At 49.9% G+C, this 12,307-nt stretch overlaps 1 protein-coding gene across 1 annotated transcript in view; it reads right to left on the bottom strand.

Moving 5' to 3' along the window:
* PPM1H (protein phosphatase, Mg2+/Mn2+ dependent 1H) overlaps window positions 1-5,047 on the bottom strand; it is a 144,383-nt gene extending 139,336 nt beyond the window's left edge. The window contains exon 1 of the mRNA XM_075059040.1: window positions 4,700-5,047. Coding sequence (XP_074915141.1) covers window positions 4,700-4,935 — 236 coding nt within the window. The 5' untranslated portion in view covers window positions 4,936-5,047. The remainder of the gene's footprint in view (window positions 1-4,699) is intronic.
* Window positions 5,048-12,307: the final 7,260 nt, after the last annotated feature.

Here is a 12,307-nt window from a genome sequence, read left to right as displayed (position 1 = left end):
CAGCTAGCTATGGTCCCATCCCCAGGATTCATACAATTTAGAAAAGCAGTAATAGTACTGAATTCTGGACTACCAGGAATACACATTCAAAATAGATGGAAAATGACTACTCTTGTTTTTCTACCACAAGATGCTACTCAGTTGCAGTTCCCCTGCAACTCCAGCAGCACGACCAGCAGGCTAGTCCTTTGTCATTTGCAAATTTAGCATCTTATTTTGTCGTGCCATATGTAGTCCAGGGAATTCAACCAGGAAAGGAAGGCTCTGCTCCACCCTGTTCATCCTCTACTTTCACGGGGAGGAACAGAATAAAACAAAAGAGCAAAAGGTGAAAAATAATGCTCTGAGCAGAGTTTGGGTGCAGATGAATACCATACGAGTCTTTTCATGTTACATACTCCATCTATGCTACTGCCTCCACTTTGCCAGTTACTTTCAGAGTTTAAGGCAGGGGCTGAGAGCAGCTTCGCAGAAGCTCTGCAGGGAAGAGGTCGTAACACACTGAAAACAGCACAGAAAGGGACTAGAGAAGAAATTTCCCTCCCACCAACAGGGCAATCCAAGCAGAAGCTCAGAAACCAGCTCACGGCACGGACAGGGAAAGGTCTGGAAGAGCCCTGTGGCCTCGGTAGTGCAGCTGCCCGGAGGGGAGGGAGGGCAACGAGTAAATAAAGTATCAGGCAGGACCCCCCTCCACCCCCCTTACTCAAACAAATCACTTAACTTTTCAGAGAGCAGCAAATCTCCTTACCCCTCTGGATCAAAGGCAGACTTAAAGCAACTTTTGTTAACAGACTACCCTCTCCCTGAGTCATTCCTGATGCACATCAGCTAACCACATGCAGGAAAACTATCTTAAGGAAGCCCTTGGTTAAAAAGGAAAAGTTTATTTCTAAATAAAATGATACCTTTAAAGACAATTAAAAAGCTTACTGGGCGTGGGATAGAATTCTCATTTTGCTTCCACAGAGTTTGATGACCATTAGAAAAGTGCCTGTGGTACAAAAGTATCTCTTTGAAACATCTACTGGCCTTTTGCCGTCCTGTAGTATGAGGTGAACTGAAATGGGGTCTCAGGTCTCCCATGCAGGAAAGAGACAGCAAGACAGTCATCCCAGAAGACAAGTTTCAGGCTGCTCACCAACTAAGGAAAGCTGAGTCCCTATGGGATTCCCACTGAAATTTCAGGAAGCAATGATGTTTTTTATCCCAGCACCAAGTATGTTTTTGAAGATTTCATTTGCCTGCCTACATGCTTTGCATAATGATCACACTATTAAAAGAGGGGAAGCTAATAATAATAATAATTAAAAAAAGCTAATTTACATTTCACTGCATAATACCACAGAGATAAGTAGGTAATTTTAAGAATAAGTTAAAATATATGACATGGATGAGCAATATTGCAAAAATATCTATTACAAAAAAGTTCAGTACAAGAGAAGCAAGAAAAAGGGGAGGAGGAGAAGTGCTTGTTCCAGGGGAACAAGTCAGATGAACAGGCATATACCACAGATGCCAAGGAGAAGAAATAGTCAACAGGGCTTCTTTATCACTACCTAAGGTAGTAAGAAATCCCTGTCCTCAGGAATCAAAGGAACAAGAGGTCATCCCTGAAAAAAATACATATTTTGTGGACTCAGGCTGCTTTAGCCCTGCATGGGAACCAGGTCTAACCCCAAAATGCCTTCCCCAGCTTGCATAAAACACCAACAGGGCGACATCAATGAGCTCCAGTATCATCTGTAAACTGACATGTTTTACAACTAAAGAACATGACAATTGCAAGCCCTTTCCTGAGCCAAAGCCTCCAGGTGATCTGTTCTCAGATCCTAAAGACAGCGACACGTATGCTGGTGCTGGGTATGGAGCATAAATCCACTGACCCAAAGCCCGCTGTGCAGACAGCCCATGACATCAGGGCACAAGGAATAAACGTTGCACACACCCTCTCCTTACACCTTCTGGGCCAAATCCCCACCTTCTAAGTCTACAACAAACCTCTCCTTAGCTTCAAGTAGTAAAAATCTCAGTGCCCAAAGGCATCCCCACCAAGAAAACACTGGAATCACTTTTGCTGATTTGCTAAAACATGGAAAGACAGGAAAGGCAATAGCTCAGGGAAGCTGAAACTCACGGCACTGCAGGTACAGCATGTATTTCCTATTCCTTCATACCAAGGCAAACTAGTAAAACGTGAGTTAAATGGCTGACCTTTGTCTTGTGTCACAAGCTCCTTGTGAGGACACCAAACTTCCTCCTAAGATTCTTGCAAGTGCTCACTTGTAGTGTAACAAAAGGCAAACGCTGCTCTGATAGTTTCCTTAATATAGACGCTAACACAATGCTAAATAATAGCATAAAAGTACCTCATCCCCCACTTCCCCCAAGCAAACAAACTTCAGAATATGTGTAATAGTAATTTGACCTTCCTGGTATTTTTCCATTTCTTTTCTCTATATAACTCAAATGCGTTCCAAAAGGGAAACGGATATTTTGAACGCATACCTCCAAGCAAGTCTTACAATTATTTTCAGAACGCCTGGTAATAGCTCAGTAGGAGTAAAAAAAAAAAAAAGAAAAAGTCCTATTTGGCAAAACCCAAGTTCATCCTTATTTCCTTCTTTTTCTTTATTCGCTAATGGCTGTTGCACTGCTTTACCTTTGGAGGACAATACAATTTTGGTAGCACTGCTTTCCTCTAAGCTTCTGCGCAGCTAGTGTTTTGAAATCGTCTGGTTACAACCAAACCCTACTTTGAAAAATCATACAGATGTTTCTGGGAAGAGCCTGCTAGCATATTCATTAGTTCTCTCTCTCTCTCAGGAGTACCTTTCACTGAGCTCTGCTCCACCAGCACTGGAACCAGTAACTGCACTGGAAGGGGGTGAGACAAAAGAAAAGAAAAAAAAAAAAACAAACCTGAGATAAAGCAAAACCCCAACCTCTTTTCACATAGATAACAATAGGAACTGAGAAAGACACTGACTTTTTTACACTTCCCAATTAACCAAACTGCTCAAAGCTCAGAAGAATAACAAGTATATGAAAATGGTCCTGGGATGTTCTTCTCCTTTCATGATCACAAGAGCCATCTAATTTATCTCCAAACACTCCGTCACAGGTGGTTTCATCTACAGGGTCTACCTGGGCTTTCACGTCCTGGCACCCATGCTCTTCTCCCCCAACAGTCTCAGGCAAAGCTTGCAGGCAGCAGTGGATGCGCATACCTGGGAGCCAGAGAACCTCCCTCCCACTTTGTCCCCAACTTGCAATTACAGTTACTTGCTGAAAGCCACAGCACCTCACACGAGCTAAAAATAGCAGCACTTACTTGCTTTGGTAAAGAATTGCTTTTTAAGGGACTATTATAGTAACAGAACAATTAGAGCTTACTTTTAAACATTTAAACTTACAGTTCCTGGGGAATTTGCTCAGTAGTTTATTCAATTCTTTAATAATCTGAGGAGAACAATCCAATTTAAAATTCTTTAAGTCTCTTTTCCCATTTCAGCATCCCCAATGATGTAACAACCTCTTAAATAAAGCTCGCGATTGCTCATTAACAATGCGAAGCCTTCACTGTCGCTTTTGCTGTGGCTTTGCTGGGAATTCACACATGCCTGAAGAGACAGTGCTCTACAGTGAAACAGCTTGTAGCGTGGAAGAGCTCGCTTAGTTTAATTTCCGTAATCTGTGAGTTGGTAGCAACATGGATGGCCAGATACGCTCAAGGCTTAGAGACAGCAGCAGAGAGAAACCAAATACTGAGCCCCACTCCCAGTATCATCAAAGAAAACAACGTGTCTACCGGTACAGGAATCAAGCGCAAGGACATGCTTTGCCTCCGCAGCTACTCCCACTGCCAGTGGAATGAGGATCTGCATCCAAACCAACACTGCCCTTCGCCTGGCTGGTATTTAAGGCGCCACGTGCAATCGCTTCGTTCGATTCCGCTCAAGGCTACAACCAGGTCCCGACCAAACACCCTTCAAAGTAAATACCATGACGTGAGCGAGTCAGGGCAACAAACTGCCGGGAAAGCCCAGTTCTGGGGTTGGCCAATGGATTTTTCTTTGTTTGGAGCCTCCGTTCCCCAAGCGCGTCCCCAAACTGGAAAGCACTTGGGGAAGAGGCGACCAGCCACCATGGGCGAGCGCGACGACCGCCAGGTCCGCAGGAAGGTGCCGCAAAGCCCGCACCTTCCACCGCTTCTGGGCGGTGGGAAGCGGTTACGCACGCACAGACCGAGCCGGGGTTCCTACCGACGGCCCTTCTCGGTCCGCAGTCAGGAACGGAGACGGTTGCCCACCGGCGGGGGTTCCGTCCTCAGCCCCGCACCGCGGCAGAGCAGGCCCGGTGCCGCCCGTTCGCCACCCTTCGCCCGCCGCGTACCGGCCGCTGCCGCGGGGACCCGGGCGGGCAGCCGGCCGTTCGCATCCTCGGCCTCCCAGGGACCCGCTGCCCAGGTGCCGAGCCGCGGCCGGGGCCGGGCAGGCGGCCCCGCGGATGCCGCCCCCGCTCCCCACCCCCCCGCCGGCTCCCGCTGCCCGCGGCGCCGCACAGGCCCGGGACGGCGCCTCCGGCACCGCCGCCTCCCGCCGCCGGTGCGCCCGGGAGGGGAGCGGAGGGGAGCGGGGCCGGCCCGGCGGGCCCGGCCGCCCTCCACCTGCCCGCCGCGGCCGGGCTCCGTACTCACTCCGCGTAGCCCGTGGTCCAGGGCAGGCGCCGGGTCTCCTTGCTGAGGATGAGGATGGGGCGGGCGATGTGGTCGGCGGAGCACTCCACCTCGTCCGGGGACAGTCCCAGGAACTCGGGTCTCCCGTAGGGGAAGCGGAGGGGCAAGTCCGCGCCGCTGCCGTGCTCGGCGCCCGCGCTGCCAGCCATGATGCCGCCCATGAAATTGGCCACGGCGGACTTCACCCGCGTGAGCATAGTACCCCCGCCGGCGGCGGCAGCGGCGCCGGACCCGCCGCGCAGGGCGGGGAGTGGGGCGCGCCGGCGGGCAGCGCTGCTGCTGCTGCGGCTCCGACAGCCCCCGCCGCGCTTCCGCAATGGGGGCGCCGGGCCGCGCGGAGCCGGGCGGGCGGGCGGGCGGCGGGCTCAGGGGCGGCCGCGGGGCCGCGGGCTCATCGCGGCGGCGGCGGCAGCGGCGGCAGGTTTCCCCCTCCCGGCGCGGCGCTGGGTTAACTCAGCCCGGCGGCGGCGGCGGCGGCTGCTGCTGCTGAGTCATGTGATAGCGAGGCTGGATTCGCCCGGGTGCTTCCTGCTCCTCCTGCGGCACCGGCGGGCTCCTGGCACACGCCGGGCACGGGCGGCCGCCGCCGCCGCCGCCCCGCCTCCCGCGCCGGGGGGCGGCCCGCGGCAGGTGCGCGCCGGGCGGGGCGGGGCGGGGCACGGCTGCCTGCGGCGGAGCGGCGGAGCGGCGGGAGCGGCGGGCCGGGCCCGGGGTGCCCGCCGCTCCGCGGCCGCCTCCCGGGAGCGTTGGCCGGCAGACGTTTCACGCGGAGCCGCTCGGGGGCCCCGGCGCGCCGGGGGCTCCGTTACCGGCGGGCGGGAGGTCGCCCGCCCGCCGCAGTGCGCCCGTCCCCGCTGGCCCGCCCGGGGGCTGAGCCGGCGCAGCCCGAGCGGGACGCTCCGTCCCAGTCCCCGGCAGAGCCCCTCCGCTCCTGCGGGCTGCGTGCGGACCGAGGCTGCCGCCTGAGGGGCTTGCCGTCCTTCTCCCCCGACGCGGGTCAAAGGCGTCTCTCCTGCGGAATCATTTGCTGGGAAGAGGAATTGCCAGCGCCCTCGCCGCCGGGGCGGGCCGGCGGCGGTGGCCTGAAACGAGTCCCGTGGCCGGCCGGCCGTGGGTCGTTGCCCCGAGCTGCTCGGGGAAGCCGGCGGCCGTGCACCCCCGGGCGCCTCCGCGGGCGGCCGGGCGTTTAAGATGCTGTTGCGGAGCAAGAGCTAAAGGACACGCCTGAGTATCTTCAACTTTGGTGGCGTAGATGTTTTAACCCCTCCTTCCCTGGCTGCGTCGGATCCACTATGTCACACTCTTGCACCGAAACGCTTGGCAGGTCTGCTGCAAGCGGTAGTCACCCAAATGCAGGGAAAGGTGGCAGGTTGGGGTGCGCTGAGCTTCGGGGAAATGGAGGGTGAGGGGAAGGTAGCAAGAGCATTTATTTAGGAAGTCCGTCCTCTACAGCAAGGCTGCGTCGGTGCCCTCGGATGTTTCAGTACTCCTGGGAGGTGCGAGTCTCACTGAAAGGCAGAGTGACCTGCAAAATGGAGCAGGTAGGTACGGCAGGCCATGAGAGTAGCACGGGACCGGGACTTAGCAGGGAAAAGCTGGTTAGTCGTCATACATGGCTAGTGGGGATGATCGGCTGTCATCTAGCTGGCTCACACTAGAAGCCAGCTGGCTTACCACTGAACACACAGTTACGCAGTTTTGGAGACTAAGCTGTGTGAGCTCGTTTGATTTCTGATTATTAAACAACATCCTGAGAGCTGAGTTCCAACAATGCCTGGGTTTGATCCAGGTTCCTTGTGTACAGGCGTGAGAAACATAAAGTTGTTGCGACAGTTACTAGTTTTTATAATAAAGCTGTCTATTAAGAAAGTCTACAGAGCCAAAAGAAGATTAGTGAACAAGGAATGTGTTAAGTGCTACTTGAAGTAGAGTTGGAGAAATATCCACCCTGAATTAAACATTACAGATACACCTCCTTTGGGAGGAGGTGGTTATTTTTCCTATCACTTGTTTAGTCATTTCCGGGGTTGATATTATAGATATTTTGAGGAACGGTAAACCTCTCTTAGGTCAAAGACTGCTTGACATTAATAACTCACCATTTGATTACAATATAATGGACACCTTGTAGTTCTTCCTTTCATCTGTTTCTGTTTGTTTCCTGGTTATGCTGGAGAGGTTGTTAGTTTAAAGAAAAATGCTAAGAAATAGAAAAAAACACAAAAGTCTTGTTAAAATTCAGGGCTTTTTTCACAGGCCCTGTGTCTGGGTGCCGTGACAGGCAGCCGTTCATCCGCATTCACATGTTACAGGGGAACGCAAGCCTGAGGTGGTGGGATTCCCAAAGTCCCTTGGCTACTCCGGTGGCCTGAACCATATTTGATTTGTCTGGTCCCAGTTCATTCCCAGTCCCTTCCACCCAAGGACAATCTCTTTATACTACCTTTTGTCTGCTAGCTGGCCAGTGATTTTCATCAGATGGGCACTCCAGCACCCATTTCCCTCACTACCACTTTAATGAACCCACCACCTGGAGAAGACAGGAGTGAGAAGAGAGGCATGAGCAGAACTTGACATGTAACCTGGAGAGGCTCATTTTTTCTGTGTAAATTAGAGCCCCTCACAGGTTATCAAATATACTCCTGGAGAGGCTACGCCAGCACACTAAATTTTGCAGTTCATTTGAACCAAGACTTTGAAAAATACCATTGACTAAAACTCAAACAGAGAGGATTCAGCCTTTGTCCTCCTGCCCCACCTGCGGTCACTATTTTGCACAAAACGTGAGGGAGAATTGTAAAAGAGTGTATGTAGGCTTGTTAGAATTTAAATTATTATCTCTGCAAGATGACAAGGAAAAGCTCAGATCAGACATATGGGGAGACAGCTTAACAGCTTACCACTCAAAACAAATCTGTGTGCTGCTTGAAATTCTGTGGATGCTTGCCTCTGGCACAAGAACGCTATAAGGATACAACAGGTATGATACGTCCTCTTCATACCGAAAAGTACAGAGATGCTTTGATTTCAGTTCTCTTTGGGAAAGAGGATCATGTTGTTCACTTCTGAGTCAAAGGTGAAGCCCCACTTCCCAAAGGAAGTAATAGTCAGGCCTCGGAGATCTCAGCAAGTTCCTCAAATCTCCTAGCCTGCGGTCCATCTGGTCCAAGCCATTTTTCTCTGATGGTGGGTAGACTCTGAAGGTTTGGATATTGACTTCAAATAAAATTTTGAGGCTGAATTCTCTCTGCAAATGTTTGAAAATTGACTCTGTGTCCTCCTGCAATCCTATTACTAATGCAAAGGAAAGATGGCAGGTTGGATTTTTTTAAAGTGGAAACTTGTTTGTGATATTGGGATAAATGTACTTTTATCTCTGAATGGCTAACCACGCTGTGGATCTAGTAAAGCTGCCTGTGGGCCAGACACACATTCATATGAGCTCTTTGAAGCATCTGAATTATGTTATGCCACCTTGCCATGCATCATATTGAGCATTCAACAAATTCAAGAGCATTTTAATCATGATGAAAACAGATGTACACAGACAACGCTCTAAACTTCTATACAATGATGGGACATGACCTTTGAAGATCATGTGCTCCAACTTCTTTGTCAAAGCAGGGCCAACTTTAAAGTTATCTTACATTGTCCAGAATCTTGTCCAGTTGAGTTTTATGTATTTCCGAGGATGGAGATACCACAGCCTCTCTGGGCACCAGTTCCAATCTTCAGTCACCCACCTGTGAATATTTTTTTCCTGGTATCTATTTGGGATTTCTGTTGTTGCAGTTTGTCTATTGCCTCTCATCACCATTCACCTCCAAGAAGAATATGACTCTTTCCTCTCTATACCCTCTTATTAGGTAGTTGAAGACAGCAGTAAGGTGTCTCCCTAGCCTTTCCTTGAACAAACCCATTTCTTTCAGCATCTTCTTGCCACTGTCTTGGTGGCACACTGCTGGACTTACTCCAGGAGGTCAGCTGGGGAGCCCCAAACTGGACACAGTACTCTCGGAAGTGCCATTTAGAGGGCTGTGATCACTTGCCTTGACTATTGCTAATACACCCCAATATGTGGTTAGTCTTCATCACTGCAAAGGCACACTGGTGGCTCATATTCACTTTGTCTGCCACGTCCCTCAGGTCCTTTCCTGCAAAGATACTTTCCTGATAGTCAGCCCTCAATATGGATTTACTGGATCCCAGTTGCAGGACTTTGCATATGTTCTTGGTGAACTTCAGGAGGTTCCTGTCAGCCCATTTCTCTAGCGTGCTGAGATCCCTCTGAGCGGCAGCCCGCTGCCTCCAGCTATCAACTTGTCCCCCACAACCTGGGGAAAAGGAGACAAATACTTACAGTCAGCAAAAAACTTATGACTATCATAAACTCTCTGCAGGTACTATTTATATATAGAATCATAGAATATCTCAAGTTGGAAGGGACACAGAAGGATCATTGAGTCCAACTCCCTGCTCCTTGCAGGACTACCCAAAGCTAAACCATATGACTAAGAGCATCATCCAGATGCTCCTTGAACTCTGACAGGATTGGTGCCATGGCCACTACCCTGGGGAGCCTGTTCCAGTGACCGACCACCCTCTCAGTGAAGAACCTTTATCTAATGTCCAATTGAACTTCCCCTGACGTGGCTTCATTCCAATTCCTTGTGTCCTATTTCTGCCTTTCTAGCAGCTTTTTAAAGTACTGTAACAAAATTCACTTTAAAATAAAGGAAAAGCTTGCAAGATGAAATATCCACTTGGCTGTGAGGACTCTGGTTCTGGCTCTTGAGTACTTGAGCAGAGGGTATACTATGTGGAATAGCTGGAAGCTTATTGAATGAAAGTGCATTGACTTGATGTGTTTACACATTTTCTGATCATAAAAATTAATTCTGGTGCAGGCCCTTTTTTGTTTCTTTTGCAGAACATGGAAGTACTTGGGGCTCTGCCTCATAGGAATATGGATTTTATTTTAGCACTGTAACTCTTACTTGCCTGTACCTTGTTTATACCTTATGTTGCTTGCTTGCTTTCATTTTTGTTTCCTTTTGTTTTGGGTTTGTGTGGTGGGGTTTTTGTGTCGCGGGGTAGGTGCCGCAGGGCCGGCTCCTGCTGGAAGCTGCTGGAAGCTCCCCTGGCTCAGAGCCGGACCCGCCGCTGGCCCAGGCCGAGCCCCTCAGTGATGGTGGTAACACCTGTGGGAGAAGAGATTTCAGAAGGGGAACCCCCAGCGAGTCGGGGGAGTGGGATGTGAGAGGAACCCCTCTGCGGATCCCGAGGTCAGGGAAGGAGGAGGAGCGGGGGAGGAGGGGATGCCCCCGCAGCCCGCGGGGAGGCGGCAGGCTGTCCCCCCCAGCCCGTGGAGGGGAGTAGGGGAGCGGAGGCCGCCCAAAATGGCCGCGACTCTGTGGGAAAGCCTGCGCTGGAGCAGTCTGTGCCTGAAGAACTGCAGCCCACAGGAAGGATCCACATTGGAGCAGTTGGTGAAGGGGTGTCTCCCATGGGAGGGACGGACCCCACGGCGGAGAGGGGCTGAGCGCGGAGTCCTCCTCCCCCTGAGGAGGAAGGAGCAGCAGAGACAAGGGGTGAGGAACTGACCCCAGCCCCCATCCCCTGTTCCCCTGCGCCGCTGGTGGGGAGGAGGGGGAGAGAGCCGGGACGGGGGTTGAGCCGGGAAGGACGAAAGGGTCGGGGGAAGGTGTTTTAAGATTTGGTTTTACTTCTTATTATTGTATTTTGATTTGATTGGTAGATAATTAAATTGATTTGGGTTTTTTTTCCCCAAGTTGAGTCTGGTTTTTGCCCATGATCATAAGTGGTGAGGGATCTCTCCCTCTCCTTGTCTCGTATTTTCTCCTCCACGTCCCACCGTGGTGGGAGAAGTGAGCGAGCAGCTTCATGGTGCTTTGTTGCTGGCTGGGCTTAAACCACGACACCTGAGCTTTTCATGCTCTGAGTGAAAGCAATGGGAAAACTCCCAAAGACTTCAGTGAGAGCAGAAGTAGGTCTAATGTGAGATGAATGCACCATTTCTGCTGGCATGAACTTCTGTGTCATAATTATCGCAGATGTGCAGAATATCCACAGGTGTGAACTCTGCTGCTGAATTAATTTGGAGAGTATGTCAGAATAGGTGTCTGACATTATGGTGATGAGACTGTATCTGCAGGGGAAAAAGCAGATTGGAAGGAAGAATTGGTTGTGTTTCTGCGTTAATCCCCCAAACAAAAAAAACACTTGGGGCCTTATTTTTGCACATGATTCTCCTTAGGAAGATCACCATGTCATGTGGCGATCAATGAAGTTATTCTTACCTTTTCAAAAGTACTGTGTGACCTTTAATAATGATGAGGAAGCTCTTTATCTCTGGAGAAAGGTCCTTCAGAAGAACAGTGCCTGAGGCATCATAGTGATGTGGAGGGGAAAATGCCACTTAAAAAGACATCAATCATACTTCCCACAATACCAGATCTCCCATCCATGCCTGCAGCAACCCCCAGCATTTCTAGGCTTATCAGAGCAGACAAAATCAAAGCCATTGGTGCTCTTGCCACTTTACAAGCAAGAGCACCAAGTAAATTTTAAAATCCATAAATACTAGCAATACTTGGAGTGATATATTTTCTCAGCTATACCTGATTTCTACTACACCATCCTCTAGTCAATATTGATTTCACAAACAGGATTTCCTTTAGAGAGACTTCTGGGACTGAAGTTCAGAGAGAGCATCTCCAGCAGAACATGGTTAGTGTGACAGTCCCAAGGTTTTGGGCACTCTCCAGTCCCTCGCAAAGCACGAGTCGAGTTGTCCCACTGAAGCCTGCAGGCTACCCAAAGAGGCCAAATCCACAAAATGGTATCAGGGTCAAAACCCTGTATATCTTATTCTGAAGCACAAAATTTAGGGCAAAGTACTCTTCAATTGCTGCCCTAACCATGATGTAGGGTTTAGGGTTTATTTCCGTGGGGTCCGGATGATGGAACACCAATATGATGATCAAAGTAGTAGTAGTTTATTGAGCTTAGCCGATCATTTTTATACAATTCTATAAGTTGTTTAGAAATTCTAATTGGTTGCTGCATGCAAGCATTTGGTGTCCACGCGCACAAGCATAAATGGTGATTGGTTACATCGGTACTGTCCACGCGCACAGACGTAAGAAAAGGTTAGTTATACACGCGCATAAACATAGGACATAATTGGCCGTATTAATTAGAGCATGCAAGACTTGTCTTAGTCCAATTGGTCGAGATAAGTCCCTGAATTGAGGTTGTTTGTGCCAAGTTCCCTTTATCGTGGAATGTGCACCTGTGTTTTTCTAATTGGGATCTTTCTTCTTCTATCTTCTTGTTTAGTCTGTTCAAAGCCTTCTAAAGGTGTCTGGAACACTCTTGTGACCATGAGCTACTTTCAGGCCCGATAACTAAGTTCCATATAATTGAACCCTACATCTCCCCCTCTTTTATTGTTTTTTGTTTCAATTAACACAGCCTTACTTGATCCATCAATTAATTTTTAAACACATTGCAACACACAAGGATGGACCATCTTGTACATTCTTG

Source organism: Buteo buteo, chromosome 28 (assembly GCF_964188355.1).
Source record: "Buteo buteo chromosome 28, bButBut1.hap1.1, whole genome shotgun sequence".
Lineage (NCBI taxonomy): Eukaryota > Metazoa > Chordata > Aves > Accipitriformes > Accipitridae > Buteo > Buteo buteo.
The sequence above is the reverse complement of the archived record's forward strand: the minus strand, read 5'-3'. Positions and strand labels throughout refer to the sequence as shown.